Here is a 23,197-nt window from a genome sequence, read left to right on the forward strand (position 1 = left end):
TTGGTTGTGTGTTATAGAGTCCCTGGGGTATATCCCCAGGAGAGGAATTACTGGGTCATATGGAAGGTCCATATCTAGCCTTGTGAGATTTCTCCAGACTGCTCTCCACAGAGGCTGGACCAATTTACATTCCCACCAGCAGTGTAGAAGTGTTCCTCTGTCCCCACAACCTCTCCAGCATTTGTTGCTGCTGTCCTTTTTGATGTATGCCATTCTTACAGGAGTGAGGTGATATCTCATTGTTGTCTTTATTTGCATTTCTCTGACAATCAGTGACCTAGAGCAGTTTTTCATATGTTTGTTAGCCTTTTGGATCTCCTCTGAGGTGAATGTTTTGTTCATATCCTTTGCCCATTTTTGGATGGGGTCAATTGCTTTTTTGTTGTTAAGTTTGCTGAGCTCTATGTATATTTTGGTGATTAGTCTCTTGTCTGATGTATGGCATGTGAAGATCTTCTCCCATTCTGTGAGGGATCTCCTTGTTTGTGTGATAGTTTCTTTGGCTGTGCAGAAGCTTTTCAATTTGATGTAGTCCCATTGATTTGTTTTTGTTTTAGTCTTCCTTGCAGTTTGGTTTGTATCATCAAAGATATCCTTGAAGTTTAGGTGGGAAAGTGTTCCACCAATGTTTTCCTCCAAGTGTTTGATAGTTTCTGGTCTAACATCCACGTCCTTGATCCATTTGGAGTTGAGTTTTGTTTCTAGTGAGATAAGTTGGGTCAGTTTCATTTTTCTGCATGTTTCAACCCAGTTTTCCCAGCACCATTTATTGAAGAGAGCCTCCTGCCTCCATTTAATACTTTGGGCCCCCTTATCAAAAATTAGGTGTTCATAGCTGTGGGGGTGTACATTTCTTTTAAGCAGGACAAAGGAGGAACTGCATAGTAAAAGACTGATAGCAATCCAAGTTATACTTTTGTAATGTTTCTTTTAACATGTACTTGTATGATGAGATAACATAAGAACTCATTTTCCAGAAAAGTGTTAACTCAGGGCCTGGAATGGAATATTCCATGCTGGTGCCTTGTCTCCATCAATATATTTCCGGCCACTAGGTGATGCTCTTTCACTTTAAAATCGTTCACATTGTCTATTGAGGCTTTTGCTTTGTGTTTTACTTTGTATTATAATTCTCCTAGTATGGTGACAATAGGACACAAAATTCTTTCTTAAGTTGTATCTGTAGATTCCTGTGCCTCTATAGAGGCATGAAAACAGTAATCTGGTCACCCCACCTGTAAAGTAATAGGTTTTCAAAATATCATACACTCAATATTAATATTTATTTTGTGGGGGAAAATACTTATTTTTTTTCATGTAGAGGCATTTTTATTAAATATGCTTAGCCTGCCCCTAAGATACTAAAGTTAAATGTTAATGCGGTGTAACTTTTTGTATCCCTTATTTGATTAAAGAGTCACTTTGGAAACCAACAAAGCACCCCCTGCAAGACTGCGGTGCCCAGGCACCTGTGATTTAGCACATACTTAGTGCTCAAGTGAGTCTCCTGAGCTGGTCTGAGAAGCACTGGGTTCTAATCCCCACCACCCATCCACCCCTCCACCCCCCACCAGTGGTGAACGTGACCCATCAGGATTGACACTAAAGAGTCACCCTACACTAATTTAAACTCAAGTTGAAAATAGTTCAGACCGGAATTTCAACTCTACACAGCTCCTTATGCAAATATTATTTAGAAGGGTTGTAATGGAAACAGTAAGAGTCATCCAAGAAAATGCGCTTTGTTTTTACATGTCTTAAACATTTGCTAAAGTCTTGCTGAGCTTCCTGAAAAGCTAGCGAGCAATACAAGAAATGCATCGCCTGGAAGCTTTCCAAAACCTGTTGGTGTTCGGGCATCCATTTTGCCCAGATTCTTCGCCTTTGCCCAACACTTAAGCATTTTGTAAAGGTTGTTAGTCTTCACAGTGTCCTTTGACAGGATAAGTGTCAGAGATGGGATTAAACCGGAGGATGGTTAAAAAAAAAAAGATCAGTATTTGATTCATCCTACATCAATGAAAAATAATTTTCTTTATACACGGGAAACAAAGACAACAACTACTCAGGGGTTCTAGATGATGTAGACCGAATACAGTAACTTATTTGGGCCTGTAAAACAGATCCTCAAAAAGGACTAAGTTAAATATTTATTGAGGGTTTTTTTTTTCTTTTTCTTTTTTTGTCTCCAGGGTTATCGATGGGGCTCAGCGTTGGCACTAGGAATCCACTGCCCCGGGAAGCCTTTCCCCCCCTCATTTTATTGGATAGGACAGAAAGGAATTGAGAGAGAAGGGGAGAGAGAGAAGGGGAGAGAGAGAAGGGGAGAGAAAGATAGGCACCTGCAGAATCGGGATCCTTGGGCAGGTCTGTACAGTTAGCCCATTGTGCTGTCACTTGGCCCCAATATTTATTGAGTTGTCAAAAGGAAAAGTTCACAGATACATGCATGCTTTAGGCTTTCCCCATATTTTTACTGTACTTATGATAACACACCTAGGGTAAATTAAACATTGCTTTTTTTTTTTTAATTACCATCAGGGTTCTTGCTGGGGCTCAATGCCTGGCCGTGAATCGACTGCTGCCAGTGGCTGGTTTTTCCTTTCCTTTTCTTTTCTCTCCTTTTCTTTTTACTTGCTAGTACAAAGAGTAATAGTGAGCAGAGAGGAGGAGAGAGAGAGAGAGAATGAGAACTTGAAGTTCTGCTTCACCACATATGGAGTTTCCCCCTTGTAGGTGGGGACCAGGGGCTTGAACCCAGGTTCTTCTGAATAGTAATGTGTGTGCTCAACCATGTGCACCACTGTCTGGCTCTAAGTATTGACTTTTTTCTAAATTTTTTTAAAAAATATTTATTTTCCCTTTTGTTGCCCTTGTTTTCTATTGTTGTAGTAGTTATTATTGTTGTTATTGATGTTGTCGTTGTTAGATAGGACAGAGAGAAATAGAGAGAGGAGGAGAAGACAGAGAGGGGGAGAGAAAGACAGACACCTGCAGACCTGCTTCGCAGCCTGTGAAGCGACTCCCCTGAAGGTGGGGAGCTGGGTGCTCGAACCGGGATCCTTACTCCGGTCCTTGTGCTTCGTGCCAAAGTATTGACTTTTTAATGATTCTCTTATGGTGTAGAGTCAGTTTTATATGTGTTTGAATTTCACACACACTCTTTGTTTCTGATTTCTTACAGATCCCCATATTAAGGTTTCTGGAAAGAAAGAAGACGTTAAGGAAGCCAAGGAGATGATCATGTCTGTCTTAGACACAAAAGTAAGTGAATATAAAGGATACTGAGATGTCAGAACCTTATCTCTGCAAGGGCTACTGCAAACACAGTTATGAAAGAACCATTTGGAGAAGGGGAAAAATGGGGAAAAGTAATGGTGGGTTTTAAAACAAGCCCACGCGGTTCTACAGTGGGTGTAAAGTTCTATTTAAAATTCGAATAGATTCTTTAATGGTGGATAATTGAACACTGCTACATTATAAACGTTTATACAGATGAAATATTCACGTATATGTATATGTACATATGTCTGTTTCATTTTCAGAAATCAGACATTTGCTGTGATGAGTGCAGGACAAATAATAAACATTGCGGGAGTTAGCTAGCATATTTGCCTTTGTGGTGACAGCAGAAATCTAGGCTATCTTCAGTAACTTGCGTGTGTAAGGTAACATGCAAGGCTGCTCTTTCTCTGGTGCCCTTGCGTTCTCTCTCCAATATTTGGATAGACAAGAAGAAAAAATTGTTTATTTTATTTTAATCATTGGAGGAATTAATGGCAGACAGTAAATACAGTTGGTCCATGTGTGAAATTACTCAGCTTTCTGCAAAAACAGTCTCACTCACTCCCAGCCTTGGTCCTCCTCCACCATCAAGCACCAGGACCTGAAAGCCTCCCCACCCCCAGAGACCTTTATCCTCTTGTGCACCCAGTCCAAGTTCTGCTTTGTGTCTCCCTCCCTCCCTTCCTCCCTTCCTTCCTTCCTTCCTTCCTTCCTCCCTTCCTTTCTTTCTATCTTCCCCACCTTTCTTTCTTTCTTTCTTTCTTTCTTTCTTTCTTTCTTTCTTTCTTTCTTTCTTTCTTACCAGAGCAATGCTCAGCTCTGGTTTATGGAGATGTGGGGGATTGAACTTGGGACTTTAGAACATCAGGCATGAGAGAGACTTTGCATAATCTTTATGTTCTACCCCCACCATATGTTTCCCTCTCTGTTCTTTTGTTTAATTTTCCCTTTTGTTGCCCTTGTTTTTTATTGTTGTTGTAGTTGTTATTGATGTCGTCATTGTTATATAGGACAGAGAGAAATGGAGAGAGGAAGGGAAGACAGAGGGGGAGAGAAAGACACCTTAGACCTGCTTCACCACCTGTGAAGCGACTCTCCTGCAGGTGGGGAGCCGGGGGCTCGAACTGGGATCCTTGTGGCGATACTTGTGCTTCACGCCAGGTGCACTTAATCCCTTTCTGTTCTTATTTCTCACCGTCTGTCCATGAGTGAGATCATCCCATATTCATCCTTCTCTTTCTGGCTGATCTCACTTAACATGATTCCTTTGAGCTCCATCCAAGATGAGATGAAGAAGGTGAATTCACCATTTTTAATAGCCGAGTAGTAAACAATAAGAAAATCTAAACATATAAAAGTGTATACTCATTTGTGGGAGTTTATTTTCTCTAATAAGCACTTCTGAATCCCTTAGACTGTGGCAGGTACTGTAGTAAGCACTTTACAAAGATTGATTTGTTTAATCCTCAAAACTAATCGAGCATAGAAATATTACGTGAATTTTCCAGAGTTAAGTAGCTCATACATGAGATGGCATTCAAATACAGGTTATCTAGTTCTGTACTATGTCTTGCCACTTTTTATTTCATGAAAATTATAATTAAAAAAGAAGAAGAAATTATCATCTCCACTTTCTTTTCTTTTTTGCTTTTAGTGGATTTTTTTTTTTTTTTTGCCTCCAGGGTTATCACTGCACGGTTCCTGCACTACAGATCCACTGCTCCTGGAGGCTGTTTTTCCCATTTTGTTGCCCTTGTTGTTGCCCTTGTTGTGGTTATAGCTGTTGTTGCATAGGACAGAGAGAAATCGAGGGAGGAGGGGAAGACAGAGAGGAGGAGAGAAAGACAGACACCTGCAGACCTGCTTCACCGCCTGTGAAGCGACCCCCCCCTGCAGGCGGGGAGCCGGGGGCTCGAACCGGGATCCTCACGCTGGTCCTTGTGCTTTGGCGTGTGCGCTTAACCCTCTGGGCTTTTGGGTTTTTTTTTTTGCGACCAGCGTTATGGCTGGCATTTGGTGCTCCATTGCTCCACCACTCCTGGCTGCCTCTCCCCCTCTTTTACATAGAGGGGGATGGACAGAGAAAGATAAAGGTAGAAAGAGAGAAAGAGCAGGAAATGCCTCACCTCTTGCCCTCTTGGGGGCGCTCCCTCCTGGTGGCCAGGAGCTCAACCTCAGTCCTCATTCATGGTAACGCGTGTGCTCTCGGCCAGTCATCATCCAGCCTCCTCTTGATCGTGAAGAATTGCTTATCTTCTTCGGCACAAAGGTGGCCCCCAGTGGGTAACATACACACAGCCCTGGCTGAATCCACAGCATCACACCTATTCTGGAGTGGTGCTCCGATTCTGTCTTCTTTTATAATGAATGAATCAACTTGTCAAGCGTGATTCATCTTGTAATAAATATTTTTAATTTTTCTTTGAGGTGAAGCTTTTTTTTTTTCCCTAGACTTCAAAGGACAAGCCTCATGCAGAACTAAGATTCAAAAAATCATTTCGTGGAATTAAGTTTAAAATTTTGGAATTTAGTTGTAAATCTAAAGCTTTTTATTATTTCAGCATCGTGCATTTTGGATGATTCTTATTTCTGTGTACTAACGTATTTCAATGCTGACCTTATAAATGATAAAACGTTTTATAGAAGGCTTTATAATTTGATAAACTCTAGATTTTCCCTAATGTATTCCAGTCTTAGCACACTGTTGCTACTCATTTTGCCTTAGAGTCCCAGGTCGCTTTGGTATAACCAAAAACTTTTTGTTGGTTTACTTAATCCCTTTCACTGTTAAGAGATATACTTTCTGGTGATCTCTTTCTTCTCACCAGTAAAAATAGTAAATGTGGGGAGTCGGGCGGTAGCGCAGCGGGTTAAGCACACGTGGCGCGAGGAGCGGTGTAAGGATCTGGGTTCGAGCCCCCAGCTCCCTACCTGCAGGGGAGTCACTTCACAGATGGTAAAGCAGGTCTGCAGGTGTCTGTCTTTCTCTCTCCTTCTCTGTCTCCCCTCCTCTCTCCATTTCTCTCTGTCCTCTCCAACAACCACGGCATCAATAACAACAATAATAACTACAACAACAAATAAAAGACAACAAGGGCAACAAAAGGGAAAATAAATAAATATTAAAAAATAATTAAAAAATAGTAAATGTACCTTGTAAAGTTGGTCATACAGTAATATAGAAGTTGTGGAAAAGGTACATGTATTTTTTTTTCTTGGCTTATCTTTATTTATTTACTGGACAGAGACAGCCAGAAATCAAGAGGGTAGGAGTGATAGAAAGGGGGCAGGTAGAGAGACACCTGCAGCACTGCTTCACCCCTGGCAAAGCTATTCCCCCTAGAGGTGGGGACGGCTGTGGGGGTGGGCTGTGTGGAACCTGGGTCCTTGTGCGCTGTAGCGTGTGCACTCAGCCAGGTGCGTCACCACCCCCACCCACCCCCGTTCCTCGTGTATATTTATTTGGGTGTTTTTTTTTTTTTTCAGTTTATTCAGTCTGGAGCTTAGAACTTAATTTTATTTCTAGTTTCCCTATTTATTCTACATTCCTGCCGGCATATACATACTCAGTCTTGTGATTGCATTTTCACATTTTTAAAAATTTTTATTTATTTATTTTCCCTTTTGTTGCCCTTGTTGTTTTTCATTGTTGTTGTAGTTATTGATGTCGTTGTTGTTAGATAGGACAGAGAGAAATGGAGAGAGGATGGGAAGACAGAGAGGGGGAGAGAAAGATAGACACCTGCAGACCTGCTTCACCGCCTGCAGGTGGGGAGGTAAGGGTTCCAACCGGGATCCTTCCACCGGTCCATGCGCTTCCCGCAACATGTGCTTAACCCGCTGCGCTATCGCCCAACTCCCCCATTTTCACGTTTTTTAATTACTTGAAATAAATGTTTCATGGATGTCAATTAAAGGAAAAATGAGTAACTCATAGCTGATTTTATTTTAAAGACTATTTTCCAAGGGGCAGGCAGGCAGTAGCACACCCAGTAGAATGCAAGTCCTGGGTTCCCACGTGCCAGGAGGGGAAAATTCAGAAGCCATAATGCAGGGCTGCAGGCATCTTTCTCTCTCCTTCCCTCTACATTTCTCTCTGTCTTTTTCAACATAAGAAAGAAGAAAAGAGGAGGAAGAAATGGCCAGTAGAGTTGGTAGAATCATCATGCAGATACTGAGCCCCAGTGATAACTCTAGTGGCAATTTAAAAGTTAAAATGCAGGAAATCTACTTTCATAAAACTTATCTTTGTTTAGAGTATTTCTGTGTTTTTTTTTTAATAACCAAAAAGAAATCATTGAAGTTGATTATTTTTGGATTGAGGCGCTCTTGTTAAGGAACCTGTGAGCTCTCCCATTCATTCCTGTTTGTTAGTGCTCTTCCTTTCCAAGAGAGGCTTTTAGAATGTTTTTTTTTTCTTTCCTTTATGTACCTGTACAAGTAATGCATTGTTTCTGTATAGAGCAACCGAGTTACCTTGAAGATGGATGTTTCATATACAGAACATTCTCATGTCATTGGCAAAGGTGGCAATAATATCAAAAAAGTGATGGAAGAAACAGGATGTCACATCCACTTTCCTGACTCCAACAGGAATAACCAAGCAGAAAAAAGCAACCAGGTATTTTTTTTTTCCCCTCACAAAGACTTGTAGGGGGCAAATTACAACCTTAATTTCCCATATCCATATCTCTTTTGCCAGATGGGAGGAAAAAATAATCATAGAAATTACATGTAGGATTGACCCACTGAAAGAAGATTGAATCTGTTCTGCATTTTTTTTTTTTTTAGAGATACATAGTAAGTAGTAAATGGGTCTTAAATTCTCTGTCTCCAGATGGTTAATATAGTGGGGAGTGGGGAGGATGTGAGGGGTAACATAGAATGAAATTGCTAAGGAAAGAGTCGGAGAGGTATGAATAGCCACTGTATCCAAGCACCAATCTGTCGCCGATATTCTGTTGACAGCATCCGCCGATATTCTGTTGACAGCATCCACAGCGATCTCCCAGGCTACTCCAAAGGCGGTCTCTGAGGCCTTGGCTTCCTTGCATTGACTGGATTACGCCTTTCTCTAGTTGATCCTCTGCCTATGTCTAGTGCTTGAGTTTGTAAACAAATGGGACTCACCTGTCCCTGTAAAAGCATTGCTTCCATATTTGAAGAAGAGTACTTTTTGTGTTATTTATATGTTTTCACTCTTCTAAGAGAATCACGGTTCTAGAAACCCACATCGGCCACAAAGATGGATACAGTCTACTCCTCTTTTTAAAATAAATATTTGTATTTTGTTTATTTTAGTGAGAGAGAATGAAATACAGGAGAAAGAAAGACAGAAGGAAAGAAAGAGAAAGAAAAGTAAGAAAGAAGATAAAAAGGAAGGAAAGGAAAGGAAGGAAGGGAAGAAGGGAGGGAGGAAGGGAAAGACTGAGACCCCAGTACTGCTCAGTTCTGGTTCACGGTGGTAGGAGACTTGAACCTGGAGCTTTGGAGCCCCAGGCATGAAAGTCTTTTTGCATAACCATTATGCTGTCTACTCCTACCCAGATGTACTCCCCTTTATGGGGACTTATCAGTGATAGACACACAAGACACTAGTAACCCGTCATCAAAAGCATAAGCAGTGTTCAGACTGCTATGGTATGCACAGTCCCTGCAGTCCTGCGCCCTTACCCTTATCTCAGACTTATTTTTTAAATAACAGACTCTGGGTAAGTATAGAGGTGGATCTCAGTAGAGGGCTGGAAGTAAGAGTTACCAATGTTTTTCTTTCTTTCTTTCTTTCTTTTTTGCCTCCAGGGTTATTGCCGGGGCTCAGTGCCTGCACCATGAATTCATTGCTCCTGGAGGCCATTTTTTCCCTTTTGTTACCCTGATGGTTTTACCACTGTTGTGGTTATTATTATCATTGTTATTGATGTCATTGTTGTAGGATAGGACAGAGAGAAATGGAGAGAGGAGGGGAAGACAGAGAGGGGGAGAGAAAGATAGACACCTGCAGACCTGCTTCACCGCCTGTGAAGTGACTCTCCTGTGGGTAGGGAGCCAGTCCTTGCCCTTTGTGCCACGTGGGCTTAACCCGCTGCGCTACCACCCGACCCCCGGAGTTACCAATTTCTATGGGGACATAGTTCAGTATTTTGAAAATCTAGTGCAGTATTCATCTAAGATGCAGAGCTGAAACAAAATGGAGAAGAGTAGTGAACAAGAGGATTTATATAAAGATAACAGGGTAACCTCAAGGAGTCCAAGGAGTGGTATCTGTCAGCTAACACGGCTCACCTGTGGGAATGTTAAAATGCAAACTTGGATCAAGCAGGCTGGGGTGGGGACCTAAAATCCTGTATTTTAACAAACTCTCAGATCATGTCAAATATAAATGTATAGATACACGTGACTCTCACTAACAAGGATACAGATAGCTGGGGTTCAGTTAAATCTAACTCTGTGTTTTTACTTGGCAGGTGTCAATTGCAGGACAACCAGCAGGAGTAGAATCTGCCAGGGTTAGAATCCGGGTAACTATTACACTATACTGCAAATCATTGTCAGCAATATTCGTATTATAAAGTATTAAACGGTCGTTAGTTATCGATTTATATCCAGATCCTATTCAGTATGTACGAAATAGTGACAAAATATGTTACATATGAAAGTAATTTCTTACTGGATTGCATTTGACTCAGCTTATTGATGATTTTGCAATAATCAAAGGTTCCTAAGGAAAAAAGAAATGCCACAGGCAGTTAAGACAAATTCTCACTTTTCTTAAATAAAAGCAAACTGTTTTTTATTTAAGAAACTTTATGTAGTCTGTCCCAAGCTTATGTTTGTTTTTTTTTTTTTCACTTGTCCCATTTTGAAAATCCTTTTTTATTATTGGATAGGACAGAATTTGAGAAGGGGGGGTCCGGGTGGTGGCACACCTGGTTGTGTACACATGTTACAATGCTCAAGGACCCAGGTTTGAGCCCCTGGTTCCCCCCTGCAGGGGGAAAAGCTTTGCAAGTGGTGAAGCAGGGCTGCGGGTGTCTCTCTGTATCTCTCTCTCCCTATATCCCCCTTCCTCTCGACTTCTGGCTGTCTCTATCCAATAAATAAAGATAATAAAAATATATTTAAAAAAAGAATTTGAGAAGGAGAGGGGCTTATGTTTTTAACAAAGGCCTTTGTCTTTTAAAATTCTCCCTTGAGAAAAGAGTGGGTGGATCATACACATCCCTAAATGAAGAATGATTTAACGGTCTGCTTTGTATTTCCCAACTTTTCTTTAAGGAGCTTCTTCCTTTGGCGCTGATGTTCGAGCTACCAATCGCTGGAATTCTTCAACCTGTTCCTGACGCCAATTCCCCCTCTATTCAGCACGTATCACAAACGTACAATATTTCAGTGTCATTCAAACAGCGTCCCAGAATGTATGGTGCTACCGTCATAGTACGAGGATCCCAGAATAACACTAGTGCTGTGAAGGTAAGTGGCTTAGATCACATCAGACTTCTTAACTCCATAAAGCATGCACATTTTAGTCTTAAATACATTTTACTTTTGAAATCATACAATTATTTGGAGTTCTAGAGAACACTTTCTACATATCATCAAGACCTTTCAAAATTGGAACTGGTAGAAAAATCCTCAACTTAATGAAGTCTGTATACAGGCAATCCGTAGCCAGTCAGTCTCACAAGGGTGAGGGGTGAGGACTTTCCCTCTTAGGGTCAGGCACATGACAGGGCTGTCCTCTGTCACAGTTGCTAACATTGTCTAGGGATTTGTTGCCATAACAGGCAAAAGGGAAAGACAGAAACGCGCTGGGAGTATGGATCGACCTGCCAATACCCATATTTAGCGAAGAAGCAATTACAGAAGCCAGACCTTCCACCTTCTGCACCCCATAGTGACCCTGGGTCCATACTCCCAGAGGGATAAAGAACAGGAAAGCTTCCAGTGGAGGGGATGGGATACAGAGCTCTGGTGGTGGGAATTGTACCCCTCTTATCCAATAGACTTGTCAGTCATTATTAAATCAGTAATAAAAAAAACTATAGAGAAACAAAAAAAGAAAGAAAGAAAGAAAGAAAAGGGATACATATTGTAAGAAAAGAAGTCAAGCTGACACTGTTCACAGATAACAGATAATATGATTGTACACATGGAAAAATCCAGCAAAAAAAAACTGCTAGAAATTTAGTAATAACAATAAGGTGACAGGCTACAGAAATAAGTAGCCTTTATACCTCCATTTGATATTACCAGGGATTCATTCAGGGACTTCATACATGAGAAGAGTTTACTTTTCCACTGAATAATTGCTCCAGCCTTAGAGGATTTGAGACTATTTTGTTTTCCAGAATTTTCTCTTCTATAACCTGCTTGTTGAGAGCTCTGTTAAAGTCTCCCATAGCTGTTAGGAGTGCTATGGGCTCTGACCCTGTGTACAAAGTGATTTGCATAAAAGTCTCTCTCTCTCTCTACCTCCAATTTCTGCTAGGAAGGAACCGCTCTGCTGTTGGAGCATCTGGCCGGGAGCTTGGCATCAGCCGTACCTGTGAGCACACAGCTGGACATTGCGACCCAGCATCATCTCTTTATGATGGGTCGGAATGGAAGCAACATCAAACATATCATGCAGAGAACAGGTGCTCAGATCCATTTCCCTGACCCCAGTAATCCACAAAAGAAATCGACTGTCTACCTCCAGGGCACCATTGAGTCCGTCTGTCTTGCAAGGCAATATCTCATGGTAGGTCTACGAAGATTAGGGTTATTTCTTTTGTTTTTCTCCTCTTTGGGTACAGTGTCAACTGTTACACTACAGTATACTGTGTGGCATTTCTAAATGCATATCGGAAAACTGGTCAAATGTTTGCCTTTTTTGGTAAAAGAAAATGAAATGAAAAACTAGGTACATAGTGCCTTATAGACCTAATTTCATTCCACAGGTTAGTAATTTCCTTGCAGTAATTTTAAATATATATATATTATATTATTATTATATATATTATATTTGATCTAAATATATATATATATATATTTAGATCAAATGCAGAGCTGGTTACAATGCAATTATCGGCTGTATTTTGTGGAAGGTGATTATGTTACTCTACATGTTATTTTGCCTTTGAGAATTTCAACAAAAGGTAAAAATATATTTCTGGCTATACCCTTCAAGACACAAAGTCTGGTAACATGAGACATGTACATTTTCTACATCCTTGATAAAAGTCAACAAAAGTGATATACGGCATGAATTTGAAAACCATGCATTAAGAAAATAGCTGTGTTGTATAATTCAGCACCACTTCCAGTGTATAATCTGAAATATCTTTCTACTTCTTATTTTCTGTTTTAAAACCCAGTGTTAAAGTTGACATATAATAACGAGGGACTGGCATCCTGTGAACTCAGTGTTCTGTTCTGTTATTCAGAGTTTGATCTTTGGTGACATTTGAATCAGTAAGCTTCAGGCGTGACCTTTACGATTACTTACCTGCAGAATTTGTTTTTGAGAAAATACTCAGAAAATCCAAGGTGGTATTTGTTGACTTTATTCCTCTGATAGATGGGAACTTGTGAACATATTACAATCATTAAGAGTACATAATGCATACTTTTAAGAAATTTGTAACAAGTGTTTTGTTTTTTTTTTTAAACCAGAGCACTAATTAGCTCTGGTTTATGGTGGTGCAGGGGATTGAACCTGGGAGTTAGAAGCCTGTTTGCATAACCATTATGCTATCTACCCCTGCCCAACAAGTTTTTTAAATTGATTTAATAATGATTGAAAAGATAGTAGGATAAGAAGGGTACATTTCCACACAATTCCCACCCCTCCGTTGGAAGCTTTCCTATTCTTTATCCTTCTGGGAGCATGGACCTGGGATCATTATGGGGTGCAGAAGGTGGAAGGTGGTTTCTGTAATTGCTTCCCTGCTGAACATGGGTGTTGGCAGGTGGATCCATACTCCCAGCCTGCCTGCCTCTCTTTTCCCTAGTGGGATGGGGCTCTGGAGAGGTGGGGTTGTCTGCTCAGAGAAGTCAGGTTGGCACCATGGTAGCTAGCAACTACAGCTGGGTGGCTGAGAAGCATTAAGATAGAAAGCAGAACAAATTGTTGAATAATCAGGAACCTAAAGGTAAGAATAGAGCAGATGAGATTTGGGGCCTCCATTTTGGAAAAAGCTAGGAAGTCTATTTTAGGAAAACAAAACAAAACAAAAAAAAGACCCAAACAACTCTGGGGGGAGGGGAAGGATAGATTTTCAGTTCCACTATAGGGGTGTGGGGGTAGGGACACAGACCTTTGGTGGCAGGAATGCTGTTAATATACACTCCTATTAATTGATAGTTTTTATAAATCACTGTTTAATCAATATGAGAGGGGAAAATAGATCTTTTTAATGCATAGACTTCAGTTCTGAGTATTTATTCCATCCATTTAAGCACTTAAGGTTTCAAATTAGTAACCCGATTGAATTTTAATGCTGGGTTTAAGTTGCTAATACATTTCTAATAATGACTTTTTTTTTGAAATATTACATCACCTATAATCTTAGACCAGGGAGACCAGATACAACTGGTCTTATTGGTATGTAAGATTTAGTCATCTGTAAATAGCATTAAATGACATAAATCATGGTAAGGTCTTGTATGACACAGCAAATTCTAACCATGGGATTTTCAAAGTCAACCAAATTCACAAATAACTTGGTGACAATAATAACTATCTACTGCCTTCCTAAACTCTAAGACTGTAACAAGTTGTTTTTTTATTAAAAAAATTTTTTTGCTTGTTTGTTTTGTTGTATTTTTAATTAATTTATTTATTCCATTTTGCTGCCCTTGTTGTTTTGTTGCTGTTGTTATTGATGTCATCGTTGTTGGATAGGACAGAGAGAAATGGAGAGAGGAGGGGAAGACAGAGTGGGGGAGAGAAAGACACCTGCAGACCTGCTTCACCGCCCTTGAAGCGACCCCCCTGCAGGTGGGGAGCTGGGGTCTCCAACCGGGATCTTTACGCGGGTCCTTGCACTTTGCACCACATGCGCTTAAACCGGTGCGCTACCGCCGGACTCCCTTTTTTTGTTTGAAAGATTTATTTACTTTGGAAGAGAGACCAAGAGTACGATCGTAGGATCATAGTGCTACTCAGCCATGACATGTGCGATGACAAAGACTTGCACTTGGAGCCCCAAGCATGCAAGTCCTGCCCTCTGAAATATCTCGTGGCCCGTGATTTTTTTTTTTTTTTCCCTTCTTGGTCAGGCTTGCTTTACCAGGCTGTTAACTGCTTGCTAGACACAGAGTACCCAGGGACTATTATGAGTGCTTTGTGGGTTTTTTTTTTTTTCTGTTTCAGGATCCTTCATATTATGTTTGCATTTAGTGCACTTCAAATATTCTGAGCAGTTATAGATTCGTTCATACTTTGATTACAGATGACAAAACTATGCATGTAAAACAACGATTTTCACTTACTATAAACCAAGAGTGTCACCGTTTATCATAAAATGAACCATCCAGTTGAAGAATGAATACAGGGCCAGGTGGTGGTGCACCTGGGTAAGCGCACACATTACAGTGTGTAAGGCCCTGGACTCAAGCCCCTTTAGAGGGACAGCTTCACAAGTGGTGAAGCAGGGCTGCAAGTATCTCTCTGTCTCTTTCCCTCTGTAGCTTCCTCTCTCCTCTCATTTTCTCTGTCTCTACTCAAATAACAAATAAACAAATATAAATAAATACATGACAATCTTGTTTCTGTCAGAACTGACAAAACTGAATTTAGAGAATGGATACATTTTCCAAAGTGGAGAGTAAAAAAAAAAAAAAAAAAAACCAAAAAATTTTTTTGACCAAAACCAAACCCAGAAAGACACATTTTGTTACCCAAAGACATTTTTAATTTTTTTTCAATTATTTATTTATTTGTTTATTCCCTTTTGTTGCCCTTGTTGTTATATTGTTGTACTTATTATTGTTATCGTCACTGTTGGATAGGACAGAGAGAAATGGAGAGAGGAGGGGGATACAGAGAAGGGGAGAGAAAGACAGACACCTGCAGACCTGCTTCACCGCCTGTGAAGCGGCTCCCCTGCAGGTGGGGAGCCAGTGGCTGGAACCGGGATCCTTATGCTGGTCCTTGCGCTTTGCACCACATGCGCTTAACCCTCTGCGCTACCGCCCGCTCCCCCCTCCAAAGACATTTTATGCCCCTCAACTTTATTCCCACAACAGCCCCCGACACTATTTCCAAGTATAGTTATCTGACTTAGATCTTTACCTGCTGCATTATTTCCAGACATGTTAAAATAATTGGGTGTTTAAATGAATGATTGTTACCACCTCCACTTCCTCTTGTAACATTTTCTAGGGTTGTCTGCCTCTTGTGTTGATGTTTGATATGAAAGAAGAAATTGAGGTCGACCCACAATTCATTGCTCAGTTGATGGAACAGCTTGACGTCTTCATCAGTATTAAACCAAAGCCAAAACAGCCAAGCAAGGTCGGTTCAGAATTTGAACCCAGAGGGCTTTATGTCACCCCACTTTTATACTTTTTTTTTTCTGATGTGTGTATTTGCATGTACATGGGACTAAAGATCACATATAATATATATATATATATCATATACATTATGTTTAGTTCTTCTGTGCAAATATAAGTTTCTAATGCTCTTTGCTCATAGTTTTTTCTTATATGTGTGTTGGTGTTGGGAGTCCGTACTTATTGGTAATGATTTTTCTGTGAATATGATAAAGAAAGGGAAAACTTTTTTTTTTAATTTACAATCTGATGATGTTAGACACGTAAGTTCTCCTTGAGTTAATAACTTGTATTTAATTGGTTAAACAATTTGTTCACTATATGGGCCACTGTTGCCTTAGAAATTTAAGAATGGGTATTCATGCTCTTTAATAAGTCATGAATTCTCCCCAGTTTAGTCTTCTGAGAATTCTCTAAAATATTGTAAAACTTTATCAATAATAATTAAATATACAGTACAAAAATTAATGGGTTATGATGATATAAAGCACAAATGAGAAAGTGGGAAAGGAATATTTCTGTTGTACAAATTGGCATAACTTCTTTGAAGAGAAATTTGGGGCCATAATGACACTGAGATTACTAACAGTCTAGTCCCAGAAAATTTATTTCTATACTGTTTTTTTAGAGTTATATACTCCAGAAAAAATGTTCTATACTGGAAGTTAAAGAAAAAGAATACTTTGGAATGAAAAAGGAAATTTGCAAAAAAGAAATACTGGTAAATGGTAGCAGATATTTTTTTCCTTATTTATATGGATGCCAGCACTACTGCTGGGGCCTGGGGCCTGCATGATAAATGGTCCACAACTCCCTGTGACTCATCTTTCTCTTTTCTTCTATCCTTTCTTCCTTCCTTTTCTCTCTCTTTTTTCCCTTCTTTTTCCTTTTGTTGATAGAGACAGATACATTGATAGTGTAAAGGAGATAGGGAGAGAGAGAAAGAAAAACACCCACGTATTGCTTCAAGGCTCATGAAGTTTCCCACCTGCACATGGGCACTTGGACTTGAATCCGGGTCCTTGTACATGGTAATAATGTGTGTACTCTACTGGAAATGCTGCCTCCTGGCCCCTTGGAGCATATTTAAAAAAAATTCTTCTCCTTCTCCTTCTTCTCCTTCTGCTTCTTCTCCTGCTTCTCATCCTTCTCTTTCTGCTGCTTCTCCTGCTTCTCCTTTTCCACCTCCTCCTTCTTTTTCTCTCCTTCTCCTTCTCCTTCTCCTTCTCCTTCTCCTTCTCCTTCTCCTGCTTCTGCTCCTCCTCCTCCTCCTTCTTCTTCTCTCCAGGCTTATCACTGGGGCTCAGTGCCTGCACTATGACTCTGCTGTTCCTGGAGGCCATTTTTTTCCCCCATTTTATCGGATGGGACAGAGAGAACTCGAGAGAGAAGGAGGAGATGTAGAGGGGAGAGAAAGATAGACACCTGCAGACCTGCTTCACTGCTTGTGAAGCGACCCCCCCCCCCCATAGGTGGGGAGCCGGCAGCTTGAAACTGAATCCTCGTGCTTTGTACTATGTGCATTTAACAGGGTGCACCACCGCCCGGCTCAGTAGCAGATTTTTAAAGAAGAAAATGTTGTTCAGAATACACAGGAGATTCATAATGAGTTGCCTTTGGAACAGGAAGAAGAGAAATGGAATGAGTAAAAGGGGCTGGCCAATGGCACACCAGCTTGAATGCACTTGTTTCCAGACCCTGACCCCGCCTGCAGGGAGCAAGCTTCATGAACTATGAAGCAGTACCACAGGTCTCTCTCTTTCCCTACATTTCCTCCACCCTTCTCAATTTCTCTGTCATATCAAATATAAGAAAAATAATGCAAAGCATTAAAAAAAACCCTTTTTAAAAAGAAAGTGAACCAGTAGATTTTTTTGGTCAAAAATTTTCAGAAACAATAACATTTATTTAATTCTAGAATCTTAGGTACAGAGACATTGTATTGATTTTGGCTTTCTGATATTTAAATTGAAATAAAAGTTTATAAAATGTGAGTATAAATATATATAATATGTAAGATACAGGGGCACACCTAGCTAAGCCCACACATTACAGTATTCAAGAACCCAAGTGCAAGCCCCTGGTCTCCACACGCAGGGGGAGATCTTCATGAGTGGTGAATCAGAGCTGCAGGTGTCTCTCTGTCTCTTTCCCTCTTGATCTCTTCCTCCCCTCTCAAATTTTCTGTCTCTATCCAATAATAAATAAATAAAAATACAAAACATAAAAATAAAAAATAAATATATCACATAGAAATATATGTAATGTATAAGTATATAAAGTTGTTGTAGTCAGTTATAAAAGACAATTCCTGATGGGAATCAATGTCACTGAGTTATAGTAGGTTAGCATGATAGTCCTGCCTTCTCTTTTTTATTTCTAAACTATAAGTATAAATGTGCATAATGGTTTGGACATTTATATACATTAGCAGTGTATTCACTATTCAACTAAAAAGTAATCATGACAGGAGTCGGGCGGTAGCACAGCGGGTTAAGAGCATGTGATGCGAAACGTAAGGACCGGCATAAGGATCCTGGTTCAAGCCCCCAGCTCCCCACCTGCAGGGAGGTCACTTCACAGGCGGTGAAGCAGGTCTGCAAGTGTCTGTCTTTCTCTCCCCCTCTCTGTCTTCCCCTCCTCTCTCCATTTCTCTCTGTCCTCACAACGATGGCATCAATAATAACTACAACAACAATAAAAAACAACAATGGCAACAAAAGGAAAAATAAATAAATGAATATTAAAAGATAGAAAAAAATCATGACGTCTTCAAATGATAATTTAAAGGTTGGTGACATTAAAATGAAAGAAAATTTCTAGGAAGAGATGGCACCGGCTCTACGTGATCTTGCTACAGTGAGTTAAATTATAGGGCATTACAATTACTTATCTTCAAGCTCTTTCTGGGATATTTTTTTTTATTTATTTTTTGATAGAGACAGAGAGAAATAGAGAGGGGAGAAAGAGCCAGAGAGACACCTGCAGCCCTGCTTCACCACTCATAAAGCTTTCTCCCTGCAGGAAGGGACCAGGGGTTTGAACCTAGGTCCTCGCACACTGTAATGTATGTGCTTTACCAGGTGCGTCAACATTCAGCCCCCTATTCTGGAATAATTTCAACTGAACAGTGTTTCAAGATACCAGGATCCAAAGATAAGAACGGACTTTTGAGGACTTGTGTAAATCAAAATGGACGGTATAACACCTCCAAGAAATTAGTGAGAAATGAGCAGAGGTCAAGGGAAAACAGATCGTAAGAACTTTGAAGCAGTGGGCTGGGTGGTGGTGCACCTGGTTAAGCACACATTAGTACTATGGAAGAAGGAACAGGGTTTGAGCCCCCAGATGAGCAGGGAAGCGGATTTTCAGGTATCTCTCTTTCTCTCTCCTTCTCAACTACTTCTATACCTCCACTCCCGGCCCCCAAGAACAGTGGATTCATAGTGGTAACCCTGGAGGTCCAAAAAAAAAAAAAAAACCCAGAAATCTTTGAAGTCTTACAACCTCTCTGTTTTTTCAAACACAGATTATCAATTACTTTACTGTGGATGGAGGTTTACTGCTCCTTTGGCTGACATTTTTGTTTTTCTAGATGATAATAATAATAAGCTTATTGTTTAGAAATGTATTTTACCATAAGCTTTGCCTAGGTAGGTCCTTAATGAAAAATAATAACACCTCAAGGTTGATTAACTAGTACGCATGTGCTGTGTATATAGGAGAACAAGTTTTATTAATTTTTAAATGAGATGATGGGGGAGGGGTATGCTTTAATGTAAAGATAAGAGGATGTAAGTTAGCATGGGGGGTGTGTAGAGATAAACTGAGTGCCACCCCTCCCTTTGTCCCTCCATAGCTGTGCTGTAACCCTTATGAATAATTCACCACACTTCAGAAGGTTTTCACAGGAATTTAAGATCTAGGTGCAGCTTCCGTCACAACACATGGAATACAGGATGCCGCTGAGAGAGTGGTTAAAGTTGATAAGTTTAAAAAATAATAGCAAACTTGAGAATCAATGGTGTGGATTTGCAGTTGGTTTTAAAGCAGCATTAATATGTTCTCTGAGTGGAATTCTTATGACCATATTACCATATTCATTCCTCACCCACCTTCCCAATTCATTGTAGACTTTCATGTCACTTTTTTTCTTTTCCATTATGTGTTTTCATAGTCTGTGATTGTGAAAAGTGTTGAGCGAAATGCCTTAAATATGTATGAAGCAAGAAAATGTCTCCTTGGACTTGAAAGCAGTGGGGTTACCATAGCAACCACTCTGTCCCCAGCATCCTGCCCTGCCGGCCTGTCATGTCCCAGCCTGGATATCTTAGCTTCAGCAGGCCTTGGACTCACTGGACTAGGTATAAAACTTCTATTACAGAGCTGCTTAGTCACTGAGGAAATGCTTCTTCAGCTCTCTTTCCCTGGGCTGTTTGGAGCTATGTCTTAAAAGGCTCCTCCTCCTCCTCCTCCTCCTCCTCCTCCTCCTCCTCCTCCTCCTTCTCCTTCTTCTCCTCTTCTTCCTCCTTCTCCTCCTCCTTCTTCTGTCCCTAAGATCAAGTAAAAAGCAACAAAACTTGAATCCATACATTTTATGTTTTTTATTAGACTTCACTGTTTTTTTTCTTTTTCTTTTTCTATTTCCCAGATCCTTGTTTTGGCATAAATAATAAAGATCTGACTTTTATTTTCATGGTGATGTTTGTTCTTCTAAATTAAGGATGCTGTTGAAAGTGAAGTGAGCAGGCTGAACTTTAATTCATGTGCTGTTTGCTTCATGCATTTGCGATATTGCCATCAGTCCCTAGAGATAACGATTCTATCCAGTTTGCTTTTCACAAAGTCATTGCAAATCTCCGTGCAGGGAGGAGGACTAGGGGACGTGAAAGCACGCAGAACCCCCGCCTCCTCCAGCTGTTAGACTTGCCTCATCTAGTCACAAAGGACATCTGGCGTGGCCACCCAGAAAAGCCGGCAGTCCTGTGTTTTTAATCTACAGATGAGAATAGAAAAGGTGAAACAACAGCCTTGTCCAAGTGCTCTCTTTCTTTAAAAATGTAAGAAGGACCATGTGGCAGTCTAGGTGACATACATGCCTCACTTAATAAATTCCCATCTTACGATCTAAAGTTGGTGGTGATATTACTGTTATTCTAGGCTCACTGATTAAATAAAAGAAAAAAAAACCACCAAATGCAGAAATCCTAACAAATTCTTCTGCTTCACTCAGTGTTGTTTTGAGACAGAAAAATATTACGTGATCTTTATTTCTTTCTAGTAACTTTTCTTACTTTAAAAATATAATGCGGTTATAGTATTAGTAATATTTCCAGTGGGCCCTGCCTAGCCACCATTATATAAAGGCAGATTTTTTTTTTCTCCCTTGGTCCCTTACCTCACAAAGTTGTCCCTTTCATTGAGGATCTAAACAGTGTCACAGCATCACAGTGATGGTTGTGAGCCAGGAAGTGCCAGTCAGCTAACCTAGTGGGACCTGAGTTCAGTAGAGAGAAAAATAAAAGACTAGCAAGAGAGTCAGAATCAACACCATTTTTAAAATGCTACCATGCATCCAACTTACCTATAATGGTTAGTAGAAGCTCTTGTTTTACTTCAGATTGTGTTTTAAATACTGAGGGGGAAATTCATTACTTAAACATGAAATTCTTCAAACAAATAAAAGAAACAGTATCATATTTTTGAGAAAAGTACTCATACATTGTGAGAAAGAACACAAATAAGTCCCTGTGTATTTTAACATGTCTGTGTTTGGATAAAAAGTGGGGTAGTTTAGACCACTTGGAAATGAGACAAATAGAATCAAATGACTGCATGGGAAGCAGTCGTCCATTTACCGCGAATGTTAAGGTTTGGAAAAAATTTATTTGGCAGTAAGTGTAAAAAGAAAAAAAAGACACACAATTGGGTTTCAAGTTGAGCAAAATTATGTTCGTACAAGCCAGCAGTGCTCAGTGACCCCAACTGTTCTCCTGGTTTGGAGAACAGCTTTCTCCCATTTGCCGGTCATCATCTGTTTGTGGAAAGACTGGGCCGTCTGTTAGAGCTGTATCAGGTACTGACCTAGGTGGCTTTTCGAGGGAAGGCCATTTATCACCCATGCTGTTTATCTGGAAATAAGCCAACTATTTCAGTGTGGACTTCAAGGGGCAATATTGAGGCCATTTGAAAACCTTGAGTTTTTATGTGTTGATTTTACTTCTGTTTATGACAGGTCTTTTGGGACCCACCGCCTTATCTCTGAACACTTCAACAACCCCAAACTCACTCTTGAATGCTCTGAATAGCTCAGTCAGTCCTTTGCAAAGTCCAAGCTCTGGAACCCCCAGCCCCACATTATGGGCACCCCCACTCGCTAATCCCTCAACTCCTACAGGTCAGTATGATTTAAATACCAGTCAAGGCGTGCATTCTTAGGCTGTTTTATTTATACATGAAATGGACCTTTTGTTTCTTAAGGGGGATAAACAGCCCAAAGCATGTTGCAGCCACCTAGAGATTATATGTATGTTAAAAGCACAGCATACCAATGGAATGAGTTCTTTATTACAGTAAAACATGACCTTTAGATGTGACAGACAGATCCAGAAAGAAGATCTTAATATATAGGGAGAAGTGGCAAAGGTGCGTGTTGTTCACTGGTATAATCACCAGTGAATTCTAGTTGGACAGATGTGTTTGGTGGCATGCATGAGCCAAGTTCTAGCTAGTTACCTCACTTGCACAGTGAGAAGCTTGAATTGAATGTTCTCCAGGGTGTTATTCCTACTTGCTAATGTTATACCTATTTATAGAGAAGTATCAGAGCTGAATTCTCTTGGGACTTTGCAGCAACAAAAATGATGTTTTGGGCTGTTGCTGAAAATGTGCTATGGATCCTCAAGTGTGTTCTAACATCTGTCTCTGTGAAATGCTGTTGTAGGTTTTTCTGCTATCCCACACCTTATGATTCCATCTGCTGCCCAGGCTACACTGACCAATATTTTACTGTCGGGAGTACCCACATACCAGCACACAGCTCCGTCTCCCCCTCCTGGCTTGACTCCTGTTGATGTCCATCTCAAAAGCATCCAGGCAGAAGGCAAAAAAATCTCTGCTTCTTTAAATGGACATTCACAGGTAATGCCCTTCAGTTGAGACAGTGTGATCTATGTCTGCTCTTTATAAGGAATCAAATACTGTTCTAAATAAATATAAAAATACTTGCTTAAGGGAGTCTAGCAGTAGCGCAGCAGGTTAAGCGCATGTGGTGCAAAGCGGAAGGACCAGTGGAAGGATCCGGGTTCAAGCTCCCGGCTCCCCACCTACAGGGGAGTTGCTTCACAGGCGGTGAAGCTGGTCTGCAGGTGTC

The 23,197-nt window shown here is 40.4% G+C and overlaps 1 protein-coding gene across 6 annotated transcripts in view; it reads left to right on the forward strand.

Moving 5' to 3' along the window:
- The window catches only part of BICC1 (BicC family RNA binding protein 1), a 326,137-nt gene that overhangs the window by 259,032 nt on the left and 43,908 nt on the right, over nt 1–23,197 (forward strand). For all 6 annotated transcript variants that reach the window (XM_060189826.1, XM_060189940.1, XM_060189875.1 and 3 more), the window contains 9 exons: nt 3,185–3,264; nt 7,748–7,906; nt 9,750–9,803; nt 10,561–10,755; nt 11,774–12,025; nt 15,653–15,784; nt 20,003–20,189; nt 22,061–22,222; nt 22,769–22,965. In XM_060189826.1, the coding sequence (XP_060045809.1) occupies nt 3,185–3,264; nt 7,748–7,906; nt 9,750–9,803; nt 10,561–10,755; nt 11,774–12,025; nt 15,653–15,784; nt 20,003–20,189; nt 22,061–22,222; nt 22,769–22,965 (1,418 nt within the window). The remainder of the gene's footprint in view (nt 1–3,184; nt 3,265–7,747; nt 7,907–9,749; nt 9,804–10,560; nt 10,756–11,773; nt 12,026–15,652; nt 15,785–20,002; nt 20,190–22,060; nt 22,223–22,768; nt 22,966–23,197) is intronic.

Source organism: Erinaceus europaeus, chromosome 1, assembly GCF_950295315.1.
Source record: "Erinaceus europaeus chromosome 1, mEriEur2.1, whole genome shotgun sequence".
NCBI classification, from domain to species: domain Eukaryota; kingdom Metazoa; phylum Chordata; class Mammalia; order Eulipotyphla; family Erinaceidae; genus Erinaceus; species Erinaceus europaeus.